General features: G+C 44.6%; 1 protein-coding gene across 3 annotated transcripts in view; it reads left to right on the plus strand.

The window, feature by feature from the left end:
* Positions 1–20327, plus strand: part of ASRGL1 (asparaginase and isoaspartyl peptidase 1) — a 62151-nt gene that overhangs the window by 38468 nt on the left and 3356 nt on the right. The window contains exons 4-6 of one of the 3 annotated variants that reach the window (XM_031016244.3): positions 11203–11321; positions 13591–13701; positions 14148–15478. In XM_031016244.3, coding sequence (XP_030872104.2) covers positions 11203–11321; positions 13591–13701; positions 14148–14353 — 436 coding nt within the window. In that variant the 3' untranslated portion in view covers positions 14354–15478. Of the gene's footprint in view, positions 1–11202; positions 11322–13590; positions 13702–13863; positions 14114–14147; positions 15479–20327 lie in introns of those variants that run through there. The other 2 variants (XM_055354303.2, XM_031016246.3) reach the window with 2 other exon arrangements.

Here is a 20327-nt window from a genome sequence, read left to right on the forward strand (position 1 = left end):
AAACACCGTCAGAGCATTGTCTAAAGGTTCATGTCTCGTAATTTTAAGTAAAATCCAAGTAGTCAATTTTAAGAACTGGACGATTTTTGTTTTGGGGTAATGATTATCAGTAATTCCCACAAAATCAGTAAGACCAATCTGCCGTGCACCAGAATTGATAAAGGCTTGTCTAACTCGTTCCTTGTTTAAAGGAACAACTATTTTGTCTGGGTCATTTCCACAAAATTTTATTATTCGTAATTTTGCCTGACCAATTAATGTAACTGTTTGATCCAAGTACAATGTAAAAGTCTTAATTGTACTGTGAGGAAGGAATGACCACTCCACAAGATCAGTATTTTGAACATTGATGCCTGTTGGAGAATGTGCAGTAGCAAAAATCAAAAGTTGGAGTGGGGCTAAGGGATCTATTCTATTTATTTGTGCTGATTGAATTTTTTCTTCCACTAATTTAATTTTTTTTGTTGCCTCTGGAGTGAATATTCTTTTACTATTTAAATCTGGGTCTCCTCTTAAGATAGAGAACAAATTTGACGTGGCATAAGTAAGAATGCCTAGAGTTGGCCGAATCCAATTAATATCTCCTAGCAATTTTTGAAAGTCATTTAATGTTTTTAATGTGTCTTTTCTTATTTCTATTTTTTGTAGCTTAATTTTTCTATATTCTATTTGCATCCCTAAATAATGAAAAGGAGTAGAGGTTTGAATCTTATCAGATGCTATTGCCAGTCCTGCATTGGCAACCTCTGCTTGCAGAAATGTATAACAGTCAATTAATTTGTCTCTCATTTCTGCAGCACATAAAATATCATCAACATAGTGAATGATATAACAGTCTGAAAACTTGTCTCTAAGTGGTTGAAGAGCTCGACAAATAGTTGGACTATTAAGCATTCCCTGAGGTAACACTTTCCACTGAAATCTGGTGGCTGGTTCTTTATTATTTATGGCTGGTATAGTAAAGGCAAATTTTTCACAATCCTGTTCCACCAGAGGAATGGTAAAAAAGCAGTCCTTCAGATCAATTGTAATTAAAGGCCAGTCTTTTGGGATCATGGCCGGAGAGGGCAATCGGGTTGGAGAGGCCCCATGGGTTGAATTACGGCGTTTACGGCTCTTAAGTCAGTTAACTTATGCCATCTGCCAGATTTTTTTTGAATTACAAACACAGAATTCCAAGGTGAGAATGAAGGCTCAATATGTCCCTTTTCTAATTGTTCCTTTGCTAATAAATGTAAAGCCTCCACTTTTTGTTTTGGTAGCGGCCACTGATTTACCCATACCAGTTTTTCTGTTTTCCAAGTTAATGGAATGGGTTTAGAAGGCTCTACAGTGGCCACCCCTAAAAAGGATACCCTATTCCTTTTCTTTCTTGATTTCTCTCAGTCTCAAGTGGAACTTTAATGCCATTTTCATATTTTCCTAGTACCTTTCCTGGTATATATCCCATGTTAGTCATGATTTTTTGACTCGTGGGGCTGTATAATGGAGCAGGCATAGTGATTTCCTCACCCCATTGTTGTAATAAATCTCAACCCCACAGATGAAGTAATCATTGGTTGAAGTAATCATTGAAGTAATCATTGGTTGAAGAGTACTTTCTTGATTATCCCGCCCTAAACAATGTAATAGTACTTCGATACACTTCTGAGGAGTGCCTATGCCAACAAGTCCTGTGACAGCCTTTTGTGTAGGCCAATTTTTTGGCCACTGGTTTAAAGCAATGATAGAGACATCTGCTCCAGTGTCTACTAACCCTTCAAACTGTTTTCCTTGAATAATGGCCTTACACACAGGTCTGCTCTCTGAGAACCGACTTGCCCAATATGCAGCCTTTCCTGCCGGATCAGTGCTTCCAAACCCTCCTTGCTTTTTATCTCACTGTTTCCAACCTTAATATAAGGCAGGAGTAACAAATGAGCAATCCTATCTCCTGGACTGGCACTGCAAGGAATTGAGGAGCTAATAACCAATTGAATTTCACCTTTGTAGTCTGAATCAACCACACCAGTATGAATTTGAACTCCCTTTAGATTTAGACCTGATCTTCCTAAGATTAGTCCTACAGTCCCCTCAGGCAGTGGGCCATATACCCCTGTGGGAATTTTTTGTGGGGGCTCCCCTGAAAGCAGAGAGACTGCTTGTATAGTACATAAATCTACTGCTACACTGCCGCTTGTGGCAGGGGACAATTGTTGTATTGTAGTAACTGGCTCATTCCCTGAGGCACTTGTGACAGTGGGGGTTGTTGTCCCTGAAAACCCTGAGGAACAAAGGGCTGAATTGGGAATGCCCCAGTTTGTTGCAGGGCCTGAGGCTGGCCCCTTTGCTGTTTCCCGACAATAGTTGCCCATTTCTATCAAATTTAGAATGACATTGATTAGCCCAGTGTTTTTCTTTTTTACATCTTGGACATAAGTCAGGTGGCTCTTTATCTGTTGTTGTGGTAGTAGCTTGAATAGTTATATTCTGTTTATTTGAGGCTGGGCAATTCTTTTTTAAGTGACCAATTTGACCACAATTATAACATTTTCCCCCAAATGTTCTAACTTGTCCTCCTAAAGCAACTCCCGTTATTGCTTGAGCCATAAGCATTGTTTTATGCATAGCTCCTCCAATTCCATCATAGGCTTTTACGTACTCTGAGATTACATCTGATCCTGTGGGAACCTTCCCTTTTAATGGCTTAGTGGCTGATTGACACTCAGGATTGGCGTTTTCGTATGCCATCAACTCCACTATGACCTTACAGGGGGCATTTTCATCGGTAATTGACTTTTGAGCAGCATCTCGGAGCCTTGCCACAAAATCAGGGTAGGGCTTTTTAGAGCCTTGTCTTATTGTATTGAATGAGGGGCAGGTGGTTCCTGGGTCTTGGATTTTTTTCCCAGGCCCTAAGGCAGATAGCTCTAACTTGCTCAATGGCCTCATTTTGCATTATTGCTTGTTGATTAGTAGTGCTCCAATTTTGACCTGTTCCTAATAGTTGATCTGCATCTATGTTAACTGGAGGATTGGCAGCCCTATTTCTTCAGACCTGTTCTTGTGCCCCATCAATCCACCAAGTCTTAAATTGTAAAAATTGAGAGAGTGAGAGTGATGATTTGGCCAAAATCTCCCAATCATAAGGAATGAGTCTATGTCCATGAGCAATGGAACCTAATAATGTTCTCATATAAGGGGAGTTGGGTCCATACTGTTTTACTCCCTCTTTCATATCTTTTAACATTTTTATAGAAAACGACTCATATCTGGCCCCAACTAGGGGAGGCGCTCCTTCTTGGGCCCCTTCTCCAGGTGGCATCGGTTCTAATATTACTGGGAATTGCCACGCCTCAATATTTCCTTGTTTTCTTGCCTTATCAATAATTTTATGTAATGCACTACTTTGTCCACTAGGTGGTGCTGTAGGATAAAGTCTTATAGTGGGCGGCTGAGGATATAGCGCCCTGCCCTGTGGTGCTGGAAACATTCCTGGCTGTCCATACTGATTTTCTGGGGGCAGCCGATACTGAAGTTCGGCTGGCGGCCAGTATTGATAGGCTACTGGCGGTTGGGTCTTATTTTCTACCGGCTGATATTGTGGATACTGTATTTGGATTGGCATTGCCGTGACAGAGACTATCTTTCTCTATTTGATATTCTCTTGGGGTTTGTACTTGTCTAACCTGCATTTGAGGTTGTAATGTTACCGCTGGAAGAGGAGTTGGCCATCGTGGTTTAGACTCTGATGGCCCCGCTAATTCTGGACCTTTTTCTTCTAATTCTAATGCTTCAGGATATATTACCTCCTGTAATTGATTGTAGTCAACATTTTGCGTTGACCGAGCCATTACAGACTCTGCTACATATTTACAATGTGAACTTTTGAACTTTCCATTCCTTTCTGGGATTCTATCCCTGCCTGTTCTTCACAATCTATTACACAGCTTTCAGGGGCATCAGAAACTGAAACGCTATCTTCTCCTGTTTGAAACAGTTCTAAATTAGCTGCTTCAATAATGGCCCAATCATTCCATACTGTAAGTGGGATGATTTTACCCTCCCTACTTGCTTGTTTTAATTCTTTGCCAATTTTTTCCCAATCTTTTAGATCTAAAGTTCCCTGTTCTAGAAACCATGGGCAGAATTGTTCTATTGTTTGAAATAGCGTGATTAGATTTTTTTGTAGACTCTAACTCCCCCCTTTTTAAAAGAATTTTAATAAAGCTGAGATAAGAGGCATATTTACTTTCAGTTTGCCCCATTGTTACCCTAGGTTCTTCCGAGGGCACAAGCTTACCACAAGGCTGACTGTAGACGTACTTGGGAATCTCTCATCAACTTGTCCTCAATGACCACGCTCTAGCGTACCTTCACCCTAGAGAAAAGCACCCACGTTGGGCACCAGATGAAGGGGTGGCCAGCCCCTCTACACCTGTGGGCGTTTCTCATCAGGTGGGACGAGAGACTGAGAAAAGAAATAAGAGGCTGGGCACGGTGGGTCACGCCTGTAATCCCCGCACTTTGGGAGGCCGAGGCAGGTGGATCACAAGGTCAGGAGATGGAGACCATCCTGGCTAACAGGGTGAAACCCCATCTCTACTGAAATACAAAAAATTAGCCGGGCCCGGTGGCGGGTGCCTGTAGTCCCAGCTACTCAGGAGGCTGAGGCAGGAGAGACAGAGACAACATATAGAGAAAGAAAAGTGGGTCCAGGGGACCGGTGCTCAGCATACGGAGGACCCCCACCGGCACCAGTCTCTGAGTTCCCTCAGTATTTACTGATCATTATCTCTACCATCTGGAGAGGGGGATGTGGCAGGACAATAAGGTAATAGTGAGGAGAGGGTCAGCAGGAAAACGTGAACAAATGTCTCTGTGTCATAAATAAGCTTAAGGAAAGGTGCTATGCCTTGATGTGCATGTATACAAACATTAAAGAGCAGTATTGCTGCTAGCACCTCTCACCTCCAGCCCTAAGGCTGTTTTCTCCTATCTCAGTAAATAGAACATACAATCGGGTTTTAAACCCAGACATTCTATTGCCCAGGGACAAGCAGGAGACAGATGCCTTCCTCTTATCACAACTGCAAAGAGGCCTTCCTCTTTTACTAATGCTCCTCAGCACAGACCCTTTATGGGTGGGGTGTCGGGCTGGGGGACAGTGTCGGGCTGGGGGACGGTCAGGTCTTTCCCTTCCCACAAGGCCATATCTCAGGCTATCACATGGGGAGAAACCTTGGACAATACCTGGCTTTCCTAGGCAGAGGTCCCTGCAGCCTTCCGCAGTGTATCGTGTCCCTGGGTACTTGAAATTAGAGAATGATGACTTTTAACAAGCATACTGCCTTCAAGCACTTTTTTAACAAAGCACAGCCTGCATAGCCCTAAATCCATTAAACCTTGAGTCAACACAGCACGTCTCTGCGACACAGGGTTGGGGTAGGGTTACAGATTAACAGCATCTCAAGGCAGAAGAATTTTTCTTAGTACAGAACAAAATAGAGTCTCTCATGTCTACTTCTTTCTACATAGACACAGTAACAGCATGATCTCTCTTTCGTTTCCCCACAAATCCATATAGTATTTGAGTGTGATAATGTAAAAATCAGTATTCATTTCTAAATCTAAGTACTGCTTTGAGAATTTTGTTGGTAATTCCAGTTGCTGCTGCTTCAGCAGAGGGAAGCTTCTCCAAATTAAAATAAATTAAAAACTTGCTAAAAACTATGTTGACTCAAGAAAGCTTGTCTTTTGCCATTTTGTCAATAGAATTCACGTTAAGTATAAGAACATCATCAGGCTGGGCTTGGTGGCTCACGCCTGTAATCCCAGCACTTTGGGAGGCCAAGGTGGGTGGACTGCCTGAGCTCAGGAGTTCACGACCAGCCTGGGCAACATGGTGAAACCCCATCTCTACTAAAAAATATAAAAAATTAGCCAGGCGTGGCAGCGTGCACCTGTAGTCCCAGCTTCTCAGGAGGCTGAGGCAGGAGAACTGCTAGAACCCGGTTGCAGTGAGCCGAAATCGCACCACTGCACTCCAGCCTGGGCGACAGGGCAAGAGTCGGTCTCAAAAAAAAAAAAAGAAAATCAGTACTCCCTGGAATGAAGCCAAGAAAAAATATTTTAATGGAATAAATACATAATTTATTAAATGCGTCTGTGTGTGTGCATGTGTGTGCATGCACGTGTGTGTGTGTGTGTGTGTTTGCCATTCGTCTGCCATCACCAGCCGATTAACAAATGACCCTGGTATGCACAATAATAACTAAGTTAAGTCATCATTGGTAGTTTGTCAGCTTGCAGTGAGCGAAGATCACACCCCTGCACTCCAGCCTGGGCAACAGTGCAAGACTCCATCTCAAAAACAAAAAAAAGGCCGGGCGCAGTGGCTCACACCTGTAATCCCAGCACTTTGGGAGGCCACGGCAGGCAGATCATGAGGTCAGGAGTTCAAGACCAGCCTGGCCAAGATGGTGAAACTTCATCTCTACTAAGAACACAGAAAAATTAGCTGGGTGTGGTGGCACACGCCTGTAATCTCAGCTATTCGAGAGGCTGAAGCAGAGAATTCCTTAAACCCGGGAGGCAGAGGTTGCTGTGAGCTGAGATGGCACCACTGCATTTCAGCCTGGGCGAAAGAGCAAGACTCCATCTCAAAAAAATTAAAAAAGTAGATTTTAGGTACTCTTACCACAAAAAAATAAAGAAAGGTAATTGTGAGATGATAGGTATGTTATTCTGGTTGACTGTAATCATAATTTCACTATGTATATCAAAACATTTATGGCTGGGTGCGGTGGTTTATGCCTGTAATCCTAGAACTTTGGGAGGCCAAGACAGGCAGATTGCCTGAGCTCAGGAGTTCAAGACCACCCTGGGGCCAACATGGTGAAACCCCGTCTCTACTGAAATACAAAAAATTAGCCGGGAGTGGTGGTGCATGCCCATAATCCCAGCTACTCAGGAGGCTGAGGCAGGAGAATCACTTGAACCTGGGAGATGGAAGTTGCAGTGAGCCGAGATCACACGACTGCACTCCAGCCTGAGCCACAGAGCAAGACTGTCTCAAAAAAAAAAAATAATAAAGTTCACCTTATATACAGTGAAACATATATACAAGAAAAATACCGATTTTTCAAGATACGTTTACCACAGTAACAGGATAGAACATGCTTATAACTTCCCAATATTAAATATATGGTATGTGGGCCTCCAATTGTATTTGTATTGTTGCCATGGCCCCTTGCAAATGTTAGAGGTGGGCCCACCACCAGCAGGGACTGGGAGAACCCTCCTTCCTTATCTAACAGGTAAAGGGTAACACTGTTACTTTAATTTGCTCTTCCCTGACAATTAATGAGTTTGAGCATTTTACATTTGTATATGGGTTTTTCCTTTTTACAAATTTGCCTATTTTTGTCCTACACTCATTTTTTCCTTTGAATTATTTTTTCCCTTTCTTATCAGTCTCATTGTTTTTTCTTTTACTTTTTTAACATTCTTTATAGATAGATGGGATTTCTCTATGTTGCTCAGGCTGGCCTTGAGCTCCTGGGCTCAAGTGGTCCTCCTACCTCATCCTCTTGAGTAGCAGGAACTACAGGCACAAGCCACTGTACCTGGCTCTTTCTTATGAGCCTTAAGGTTATGTTCTGCTGTAAATAAAATTTAAAAAAATCCCAAATCTGCTGTTTTTATTTTGCTTTTGCTATGGTATTTTTGCCATATAAAAGATTTTAGGGCCAGGCGCGGTGGATCACTTGAGGCCAGAAGTTTGAGACCAGCCTGACCAACATGGTGAAACCCCGTCTCTACTAAAAATACAAAATTAATCGGGCATGGTGATGCATGCCTGTAATCCCAGCTACTTGGGAGTCTGAGGCAGGAGAATCACTTGCACCCAGTAGGTGGAGACTGCAGTGAGCCAAGATCACACCACTGCACTCCAGCATGGGCAACAAGAGCAAAACTCCATCTCAAAAATGAAATAAAATAGGCTGGGTGCAGGTGCAGTGGCTTACGCCTGTAATTCCTGCACTTTGGGAGGCTGAGGTGGGTGGATCACAAGGTCAGGAGTTCGAGACCAGCCTGGCCAACATAGTGAAACCCCGTCTCTACTAAAAATACAAAAATTAGCTGGGCATGGTGACACACGCCTGTAGTCCCAGGTACTCGGGAGGCTTAGGCAGGAGAATAGCTTGAACCCATGAGGCAGAGGTTGCAGTGAGCCGATATCACGCCACTACCCTCCAACCTGGGCAACAGAGTAAGACTCCATCTCAAAAATAAATAAATAAAAATAAAATAAAAACAGATTTTAATTTTTTTTTCTGGCAGGTGGATTACTTGAGGTCAGGAGTTAGAGACTGTACCAGTTTAGGGTTATAGTAGCTCCCCCTTATCTGCAGTTTCACTTTCTGTGCTTTCAGTTACCCACACTCAACTACGGTCTGATGTTTTGAGAAAGAGACCACATTCACATAACTTTTACTATAGTATATTGTTATAATTGTATTATTTTATTATTAATCTCTTACTGTGCCTAATTTATCAATTAAACTTTATCATAGATATGTACATACAGTATAGGGGGAAACATAGTGTTTATAGAGGTCAGCGCTAGCTGAGGTTTCAGGCATCCACTGAGGGTCTTGGAACGTATCCCCTGCAAATAAGGGGGGACTACTGTTTTACACCTACTGCTGCTGTAAACACTTGAGTATGTGCTTATGGTGAACACCTGTCCACATTTCTGATGGACAGATACACAGGTGTATAATTGCTGAGTCATGGAATGTGCATATGATCAGTTTCAGTAGATACTGTGAAATGCTTTTCCAAAGATGTTGGTACAATTGACACTAACAGCAGTACTGAATGAGAGTTCCAGTTCCTGCACATCCTTGCCGGGTTTGATGTGCCTCTTCATTTTAGCCATTCTACTGGAGGGCGGGTGGAGTGGAAAGAATGATTTTTTTTTTTTTTTTTCTGAGATGGAGTCTCACTCTGTCACCCAGGCTGGAGTGCAATGGCACAATCTCAGCTCACTGCAGCCTCCGCCTCCTGGGTTCAAGTGATTCTTCTGCCTCAGCCTCCCAAATAGCTGGGATTACAGACACACGCCACCACACTTAGCTAATTTTTTTTTTTTTTGTATTTTTAGTAGAGACAGAGTTTCACCATGTTGACCAGGCTAGTCTCAAACTGCTGACCTCAGGTGATCAGCCTGCCTCGGCCTCCCAAAGTGCTGGAATTACGGGTGTGAGCCACCGCGCCTGGCCAAGAATGATTATTTTTAAGATTGAACTCAGGTTGTGTCACTTCTTAACTCAAACTGCCCAGCGTCCTCCCATTTAACTCAGAATAAAAGCCTTTGCAATGGCCTAAAGGTAGGATGATTATATTCTTTAGTGTTTAAACTGGAACTTAATTTTGAGAGTAAAAGTGGCACTATTAATAATTAAGCCATGACAGCAGGCATACATTTGAACTGGCCTGGGTAACTAGTGTGTATGGTCACCCCACTTGTCAAGAGATATCGTGATCTGGCCTTGGCTGTCCCTCTGATCATTCTCCTACCACGCTCTCCCTCATTTTATTCTCTCCAACCACACTGGCCTCCTTCAAATTCCGTGCACATGGCAGGCATGTTTGTGCGTCAGCAACACTCCTCCCCAGCAGCTGGGATGGCGTGATTGCCCCTCTGTCCTGCAGAGACACCCTGTGTAAAACAGCACCTCCCCACCATCACTCTTCCCTGGTGCTTCTTTGTTTTTTTTGGTTGGGTTTTTTGTTTTTTTGTTTTGTTTTTGTCACCTGACATATTATTGCCCTGTTACTACCACCCTCTACCCCAAATGCAGGCTCCACGGGAGAAGGGACTTTGTTTAGCTTTACCACTGTGTCCCAGCACTTAAAACAGTGCTTCAAATACAATTCATTATAGAACCTTGCTGGTGGGTATGGGGTGTTCGTGTACAATTTCTTCAACTTTGTTACAGTCACGCGTCTCATGACAGGACAAGAAATGCATCCTGAGAAATGCATAGTTGGGCAATTTCATGGCCGTGCAAACATCATAGGGGTGCACTCACACAAACCCAGATAGGAGAGACTAATACACATCTAGGCTATGTGGTCCGGCCTGTTGCTGCTGCGCTACAAACCTGTGCAGCATGTGACTGTCCTGAATCCTCTAGGCAGTTGTCACACAATGGTAAGTACTTGTGTATCTAAACATAGAAAAGGTACAGTAAAAATAGAGTATTATAATCTCATGGGACCACCATCCTATATGCAGTCTGTTGATCAAAATATCATAGGTGGCACATGACTGTATTCGAGAATTCATAATAAAATGTTAGGGGAAAATTAACGGATTTGATCTTTACGACAACCCCATGCACAGGGTCCATAGGCAGGCAGCATCAGCGACACCCGGGAAGTTGTCAGAAACGCAGGATCGGCCAGGCACAGTGGCTCACGCCTGTAATCCCAGCACTTTGGGAGTCCAAGGCAGGCGGATCACCTGAGCTCAGAGGTTTGAGACCAGCCTGGCCAAGATGATGATGAAACCCCGTCTCTACTAAAAATATAAAAATTACCCAGGTGTGGTGGTGCATGCCTGTAGTCCCAGCTACTTGGGAGGCTGAGGCAGGAGAATCACTTGAACCCGGGAGGCAGAGGTTGCAGTGAGCCAAGATTGTGCCACTGCACTCCAGCCTGGACGACAGAGTGAGACTTCATCTCAAAAAAAAAAAAAAAAAAAAAAGCAGGATTTTGGGTCCCAGCCTGTATCTACCAACTCACTTTTTCCTTTCCTTTCTCCTCTTGGTGGCAGCTTCAGAGTCTCTGTGGGCCCAAGCACCCCAGGAATTCTTATACACACTAAAGTTTGAGAAGCACTCTTACTTTTATCCCCATTTTATGATGGGGACAATTAGACACAAAATAAAACTTAGCGTCACAGCTAGAAAACAGTGGTGTTGGGATTGGATGTACTTTTAAAGCTGAGGTGTGGAGGAGTGTCCAGCAATCCACCTGTAACTTACACGTAGAATGAGAAGCAAGCAGGTTCTCTCTAGAATGTTGGAATTAAATGGGTGCCCCATCAACATATAACATGAAACTTTAAGTGGTTTTAAGGTACATTGTTGGTTATGGTGTTCATTCTCATTTTCAGCCTGTCGCTTTTTTTCTGTTTATTTTTGGCAGAAACTTGGGAACCGTGGGTGCTGTTGCCTTGGACTGCAAAGGGAATGTAGCCTACGCAACCTCCACAGGCGGTATCGTTAATAAAATGGTCGGCCGCGTTGGGGACTCACCGTGTCTAGGTAGGACCAAGGGATGGCTCCTGCCCCTTCCCCTCTTCTCCCGCCCTCAGGCTCTCCTCACTCTCTATTCCCTGCCCCTCTCCGTTTCTTGCTGCGTTCCCTTTCTGCTTCTGGTGCATCTCCAGGATGTCTGGGAGTGACAATGGGGTTGGAAGGGGTTGTTCGGGGTGCTGCCTTGAGAGGGTGTTTGTATCTGGCGCCACTGTTTTTACTAGATTGCATGCCTTTTTGGAACAACTTGGGGAGAGAAGTGGAGACAGGGATGTTAACGTTGCCCCCAGTCTACCCTGTCGTGATTCTGTCTTCTCTTTAGCCACAGTTTCAGGATCTGCAGACTTACTTGAGTAAGACTTACTCCCGAGACATGGGCTCTGATTAGCAATCTGAGAAATCTGAGACTGCAGTTGTTAGATCTGAGCAGCATGAAAGTGACATACTTCTACAGACACATTATAGATTGAGATGTTGTTTACGTTAACGGGGAAGCACGCCATCTCATTCCTGGGAGTGGGTGAGAGGCAGGGCCGGGGGGCTGTTATGTTTCACTCCATGCAGACTTTCACACTTGTCATGCAGGAATCCTCATGAACCCCTGCAGGTGACTGAAGTTTTGAGAAGCAGCTAAATTGTTCCATCTGCCCTAAAGAGCAGCTTATTCTTTTAGAGGAAAACTAGCCCTACCTTCCCTTTTTAATGTGTTGCTCTAGTCTTTAGTAATAATCTACACTCTTGACAATTCTTGACACCCTTTTTCTGTCATGAGCTCAGAGACACTGGAAGCTTCCTTAAAAAGAGTAGAGGCTTGGTAACTCCTCTTCTCCTTGGTATATCACCCAAGAGATGTGAAGTAGTCTACCTTTCTTTCTCCTTGGCAAAAATCCCACCAAAGTATGCCTGGTCAGTAGTGCAGCTTGCTTCAGCTGCGTTCAGACCAGGCCACGGGGCCACTCCAGGTTAGATCCTAGAAATTAATTTTAAGCTTGAGTTACAGTGGTAAATCTTGACAAGAAAAGGCATAAGCTAAATTCTCAGGACTCTGTCCAGCTGTGAGCACCAGGTGTGCTCTGCCTGGCCTTCTGAGGAGCCTCCCCAAGGAGCACTGCCACTGGCCAGGCCCCCGCCTGGACAGTCAGGGGGGATGGTGCTAGGCTCAGCAGTGGTCACCTCAGGCAATGCACTTGTCCTGAGAAGTGCATGTGGCGGGGAGGACACCTTCACACACCCGATGCCTGTGCCAGGACCACCCTTGGAGACAGCTGGCCTTCTGTGGTCCTAGAGTAACTGAAAAGTAAGCAAAGACTTGGCTGCTTCCAAATATTAGGGCACATTGACACCATGGGACCTGGTCAGTTAATTCCCCAGCAGAAGCTTATAAGAAAAAGTAAAGGCGCCTCCTCCCACTGCAGCAGTTCATTGGCTGCCCAGTGTCAGCTCCCTCCAGAACCAGAGCCAGGGATTATCTGCCTTTGAGAACCTCTGGGGCCTTGTGACAATCCAGTGCGGCATCTCAACTCCTGAGTCCTTGCCCCATGTCCAGCATCAATAAGTAAGGCAAATGTCAATCTTCTGTGCTTCTGTATCAACTGTGGGAGGGTAAAGGCAAATCCTTCCAAGGCTAAAGGACTCTGAGGCTGGTAGCTGTGTGTGAACAGATACAAGAATGACTCAGAGAAGGCTGTAAGGTTGCTTAATCCAAGCCCAAAATAAGGAAGAAATCTTATCAAAGTAGCTTTCACTCCAGACCCCCACTTAAGTGGATAGCCCAGAATAGTTCCCTCAGGTCCAATTATGCCCACCCTCAACAAATACAACTGCCCTCCATTAGACAGTGTGCATGGATGTTAGGTTGTGGGTATCGTTTTCCCCAAATCACTGGAACATGATGGCCCTGCTAGAGATCCATATAATGCAGTCATGCTGTTTCTTCCTCCATAGTGTGTGGGGCCTGAGGAGGAGACAGGGAGAGGGTGGCTTCATTGAGCAAAAAGGAATGGCTATGCTTTGGGGCCAAGGAGATGCTGTCCTGCTGTAGCTGCTCTGTGAAAGATCAGGCCTGCCCCTCTGAGGCTCCCTTTATCCTCCTAAATTCTGGGGCATCTACATGACGCTTTCTAGTCCACCTTTGCCTCCGCAGATCATGGCTACTAACCTGACCTTTGTCTGTACTTGAGCACCCTTCGCGATTTAACTTTCATGTAGTGTCCGACTTCTAATATGGATTTGAATTTCTTGACTGTTACTGCTCAGAACAATCACCCTTTTTGAGCAGGAGCTGGAGGTTATGCCGACAATGACATCGGAGCCATCTCAACCACAGGGCATGGGGAAAGCATCCTGAAGGTGAACCTGGCCAGACTCACCCTGTTCCACATAGAACAAGGTACACAGACCACAGGACAAGTAAAATAATTTGTGAAGATAAGTGCATAGAAGGTATTTGATAAGTAAGCGCATGGAGAAGTGTAGGAAACCCTTTCCTGTTGGCTACAGATGTTGCTTTCAGGCCGTTAACACCTTGTTTTGACTCTCCGCCTTCCCTTAGGTCTGGAATGGGAGAGCATTGAGTACTGTTATCTTCCACATCTCAGGAGAAGGGGGCAGTAGAGAGACATTGAGCCTGGATGTGGGAGGGAAGACCCCTCTGCTCGGGCTGATGCTAGGGCGCTGTCTCAGGGCAAGGAGGTGAGGACCCTCCTTTTAAGCATTCAGGCGTTCATTTACCAAAAATCCTTGCTAGCTCACTTTGGCATTTCAAATGGCAAGTGATTTTCCCATGAGATTCCTTTCAGTAACGTGTGTTGTTTCTCAACCCTTCCTTGTTTTCAGGAAAGACGGTAGAAGAGGCTGCGGACCTATCGTTGGGTTATATGAAGTCAAGGGTTAAAGGTTTAGGTGGCCTCATCGTGGTTAGCAAAACAGGAGACTGGGTGGCAAAGTGGACCTCCACCTCCATGCCCTGGGCAGCCGCCAAGGACGGCAAGCTGCACTTCGGAATTGATCCTGACGATACTACTATCACCGACCTTCCCTAAGCCGCTGGAAGATTGTATTCCAGATGCTAGCTTAGAGGTCAAGTACAGTCTCCTCATGAGACATAGCCTAATCAATTAGATCTAGAATTGGAAAAATTGTCCCGTCTGTCACTTGTTTTGTTGCCTTAATAAGCATCTGAATGTTTGGTTGTGGGGCGGGTTCTGAAGTGATGAGAGAAATGCCCGTATTAGGAGGATTACTTGAGCCCTGGAGGTCAAAGCTGAGGTGAGCCATGATTACTCCACTGCACTCCAGCCTGGGCAACAGAGCCAGGCCCTGTATCAAAAAAAAAAAAAAAAGGAAAAAAAGAAAGAAAGCAGCAGCATGATCCTGACATGACAGATGTGGGAGACCCACAGCCTGCAGACACTGTGAGCTGAAAGGTGGGAAGGGAGGGGCCGGTGGAGGTGGAGGTGTTTGAAAGTGACACAGCAGCAGTAGAAGCAGTGGTGGGCGAAGTCCAGATGACCCTCAGAACGTTGCACAAGAACATCAGGGAAAAGAACCAGAGTCCTTTAAGGAAAATGTTCTTCCTGTATGAGAGACTAAAGTGATTTTTCTAAGAAAGTTCAGCTCTTCTCTGACTTACCTGGACATTTCTAGATACTTCCAAAGGACCCTCTGGGAATCCATAGCTTCCTAACCTGGAGATGGGAGGTCATAGTGGAGACGCTGTGGGGTTCCTTGAAGTTCCTTGGGTTCACAGAGGAGCCCCCTCACTTGGTGTTCTCCCGTGAGCCAGCCTCCACCTGCCAAAGACGCTCTGGTCCTCGTATAGTGAGTAATGGGGCTCAGGGCCTCTCCAACAACAGAGAGGAGCTGATGCTATAGGGCTGACCCCATGACTTCCTGAGTCCTCACCCTGTCCAGTGCTTTGAGATTCTTCCCACCTCCCCATCCTCACCAGCCAGATCGGGCGCTGTGCAGTGTGGTCAGCATGGTGAAGAAAGTCATTTCCTCGGTGGACAGTATTCCCCTTTATCTCTCATTACACTGAAAATGTTATTTCTGCTGTATCATCCATGCTCAACGTTTTAGTCTGTCAGGCTCACCTTCTCTCTGGAAAGAATTTGCTTAACTTGACATTCCATGTGCCGCTAATAAAATATATTTTGAAAGAATAAGGGTGTGGTTGGGAGTCACTGTTGACAAAGACCAGAATGTACACGAGCTCCCCCCTTGGTCTCAGGTGTACTACAGAGACCTCGAGATGAGGATGGTGTGGAGGGTGATATGTGCCGCCTTGTGGAGTACTCGTGAGTTTTTCAGAAGAACTGAACTTTTTCTGAGTGGGTCAAGGAAGAAGCCAAACCATGATAGGGTTTATGGCTCAGTCTTCCTGCAGTTTGCCAGCATTCACCCCAGACAGAGGTGCACAGTAAAAACCTCAACATGCAACAACTCCCCCTTTAGAAACAAGTATTTTATTAGGAGGTGTATTAGTTGAGGATTGCCACAACACGATCCCACAGACTAAGTGACTAAGTGACTTAACCAACAGAAATTTATTAATATTTTCTCAGCTCTGGAGGCTAAAAGTCCAAGATCAAGGTGTCGGCCGTGTTGGTTTCTCCCGAGGCCTCTCTCCATGGCTTGTGTAATAGCTGGCCATCTTCTCACTGTGTCCTCACGTGGTCTTTCCTCTGTACGTGCACAGCCCTGCCATCTGTCTCTATATGTCCTAATCCCCTCTTCTTATGAGGACACCATATTAGATATAATTTATATATTATATATATTATAATTTATATATTATGTAATATATAAATTATATAATATATAAGTTACAATATATCTAATATGGTGTATTTATGTATTATAATGTATACAATATATAATATATATTATAATTTACATATAATATATTATATATAATAAAATATATAACATTATATAATATATATTATATCATATATTATATAAATATATATACTATTATATATAATATATGATATAATATATATTATATAAATAATGTTATATATTTTCATATATTATATGATATAATATCATATATTATATAAATATATATACTATTATATATAATATATGATATATAATATAATTATATACTATGATTATATAATTATATATAATATATATTATATATTTTATGTATTATATATAATTTGTTATATAATATATATTATATACTATATATTATATATCATATATTGTATAATATATACTATATAAAAATATATGATTTATAATTTATAATATATATTATATATAATATGTAAATTATAATATTAGTCAGATTAAGGTCCACCCTAATGACCTCATTTAACCTTAATCACCTCTTCAAAGGCCCTGTCTCCAAATACACTCACATGCTGAGGTACTGGGGGTTAGGGCTTCAGCATGTGAATTTGGGAGAGGACAGAATTCAGCCCATAACAGGAGGCAAAACAGAATCATGTTGGGGTTTGGAAAGGGGAGACACTTTGGAGAAGACAACAATCGCTAAGGAGATAGAAAAAAGGAAGGAGGGAGCTGGGGGATAGGGAGGCCAGTTCAAAGATCTGGTTTTGAGCTTGTCTTACCAATTCTCCAGTTCACAAGGAAATTTACTCTAGATTAAAGATTACTGTAGGCTCAGCTTGTGGCCACTTGACCTCTTTGGCTGGGCAGCCCAGGTACCGGAGTACGTACGGTGTCGTCAGCTCCTTTGTGCAAAGCCAAAGTGTGTATTTTTGCCCTCAGACCTGAGTTGTACCAAAAGCCACCTCCACCAGCCTAGGAGTTCTGTAAATGGAGACCACGTACAGTTGTTGCTTTTGCCCCACAGCTTGTCCATGGACTGCTCACTGTCAAAACAGAGAAACGAGCCTGACAGCATCTGAAAGGGGAAGACAATCTTTTTATCACTTCTGTGCCACAAGAGGGCAGCAAACTATAAACTATCCATGGCTTCAGCCGCCCAAAGGGAAGGTACTCTATCTGGATCAGAGCAGTCTACTTAGAAAATTTGGAACCAAAAGAACATTCCTCTTCCTGACCTTCATTTTCGTCCAAATACTACAATTTATTTTAGAGCAGAATTGTCCAAAACACAAACGCTAGTAAATGGCCCGAAGAACCCACCCAGATCAACAATGGAAGCTCGCTCTGCCCTGGGCGCTGCCAGATGCCGGATGCCAGATCCCACGGTGAACAACCTCTAGCAGCCCGGCCCCGCCCCCACTTGCTCCTTCCAGCCAGGAAGACAGATACATCGTCATGTGGCTCACCCACCAAAATGGTGGGATAATAAGGAGCACAAGACGGGCCCTGAGCCAAGGCCAAGTGTCCCCACGCAGGAGATGCTGCAGTCAGGACTCAGCCCCACTGCTGGGCTGCAGAGAAGAGTCCTGGGTAAGGAAGGGCCTTGACCTCGTAGCTGTTGCATAATACACATTTTTCTCAAATAATATTCCTAGACTTCTTCCTCTCTAGCTTGAGGGATTGTAAACTCTGAGACCAAAGGAAGGAGTGGGGCACACGTTAGTCCCCTTCAGTGTCCTGTTGTCAGAGGTGATGGTGTGTGGGGAAGGCTGGGAAGGGACACTCGTTCTTCCCGCCCCCCACCTGCTCCTCTGAAGTCCTCCCATCAGCCTTCATCTTTGCACAAAACCATCACTGCATTTGGATTTTGTAGCTGTTTCTTTTTCTTTCTTTCTTTCTTTTTTTTTTTTGAGACGGAGTGTTGCTCTGTCACCCAGGCTGGAGTGCAGTGGCGCGATCTCAGCTCACTGCAACCTCCACCTCCCAGATTCAAGCAATTCTCCTGCCTCAGCCTCCCGAATAGCTGGGATTACAGGCGCCTGCCACCATGCCTGCCTCATTTTTTTGTACTTTTAGTAGAGACACGGTTTCATCATGTTGGACAGGCTGGTCTCGAACTCCTGAACACAAGTGATCCACCCGCCTCGGCCCCCCAAAGTGCTGGGATTACAGCACCACCGCACCCGGCCTTTGTAGCTGTTTCATGGGAACAAGGAAGTGGCCCCATCAACCTTGTCTGGCTAAAAAAAATGCAGGTGTCCTCTCCCTTTTGCATAGGTGTAGGCGTGACCCAGAGAGGAATGGGGATGGGCAGAAGGACAGAGGCAGAACCAGGCCTAGGAATGGGGGTGGGAGTATGGGCCTGGAACACAGTGGAGGTTGGGGGAGGTGGTGGGGGTGCCCATTAGTGGCTGCATCCAGAGTGTAAATGCCATTAAACAAAACCAGCCTTTCCACCTCACCCCACCCCACATCCACACCCCCACAAAGAGCTGAGCCACAGCTGTCCATAGCACATCTCTTCTGAGAAGTTAAAAATATGCAGGAGGAGGCATAGGAATTATTCTACCCTTTTGGAAGATGAGAAAATAAGGCCTAGAAAAATTGGAGTTTCCACGGTCTCTTGTCCCTCTCAGGTTAAAGTGAAGTTTAACTCAGCCTTCCCTATTTTCAAATCCTCCGGCTCTCACCCCTAAGCTGCTGCTCCTAGATCTAGAGGCAGCCCCAAGAGGGCCCCAGGCGAAAAGCAAGAAAGAACAGCACACATGGACAGCTCTAGCTTTCAAAATTCTGGGATTTTTACAAACCACTATTTAAATGAAGTTGGATTTTCAGTGACAGAGGTAGGGGCCAGCCATGGACTCTGCTGATAGGGGAAACCAGCCTGGGGTGATTTTTTTTTTTTTTTTAATCACTGATCATCTCAAGAGTTAACTTTTTTGCTATGCAATTATCAGCACTTTCTGGATCATGTGCAGAACTCAGATAAGGGTTAGAGTTCTTACCCACAGCAGGCAGCCAAGGAGAAAAGAGGTTGTCTTCCTGTCCTGTCTCTGTAATACTGAGGCTCCTCTCAGCAGCCACCGGCCTCATGCCTGCCCCCCTTGGCCCTGGATTGTCACCTTGCAGGGCAGCAGTTTGTTATTAAACTTTTTTGTTTGTTTTTTTTTGAGACGGAGTCTCACTCTGTTACCCAGGCTGGAGTGCAGTGGCGCGATCTTGGCTCACTGCAACCTCCATCTCCTGGGTTCAAGCGATTCTCCTGCCTCAGCCTCCGGAGTGGCTGGGACCACAGGCACATGCCACCATGCCCAGCTAATTTTTGTATTTTTAGTAGAGATGGAGTTTCACCATGTTGATCAGGATAGTCTTGATTTCTTGACCTCGTGATCCTCCCACCTCGGCCTCCCAAAGTGCTGGGATTACAGGCGTGAGCCACCGTGCCCGGCCAAGAATAATGAAAAATGTAAAGCACATGTGAGAAAACAACAACAAAAAATGGGGGACGCTGGGCATGGTGGCTCATGCGTGTAATCCCAGCACTTTGGGAGGCTGAAGCGGGCAGATCACCTGAGGTCAGGGTTCGAGACCAGTCTGACCAACATGGAGAAACCCCGTCTCTACTAAAAATACAAAATTAGCCGGGCATGGTGATGCATGCCTGTAATCGCAGCTACTGGAGAGGCTGAGGCAGGAGAATTGCTTGAACCCGGAAGGTGGAGACTGTGGTGAGCCAAGATCACGCCATTGCACTCCAGCCTGGACAACAAGAATCAAACTCCGTCTCAAAAAAAAAAAAAAAAAAAAAACGGAAAAAATTTCCTATCAGCCAGTGAATACCACTATTAAAATCTTACTGTATATTCTTGCAGATCTTTTTCTGGGTGTGTATATGCATAATTATTTTTTCAAAAGTGAGACCATGCCATGTATGTTTCAGTTAACACTCTCCACCATTGCTTGCCAAGAAATGTTCACCTTACCTAATATTTGGCCAATATTCAAATTTCCCCAGTTTTCTCAAAAATTGTCTTTTTAGCAGAATTGTTCAAATCCGGCACCTTTCTTACTGGCACTGCTTGCTGGGTAGTTAGGGCCCCGGGCCCCTCGGCGTCGCATCTTCTGCTTGTCAGGCTGCCCCTCGTTGAGTGAGGGAAGCACCTGGCTGAACACCACCACAGGTGCTAGGGGCCAGGCCGACCATTT

Source organism: Gorilla gorilla, chromosome 9 (assembly GCF_029281585.2).
Source record: "Gorilla gorilla gorilla isolate KB3781 chromosome 9, NHGRI_mGorGor1-v2.1_pri, whole genome shotgun sequence".
Classification (NCBI taxonomy): domain Eukaryota; kingdom Metazoa; phylum Chordata; class Mammalia; order Primates; family Hominidae; genus Gorilla; species Gorilla gorilla.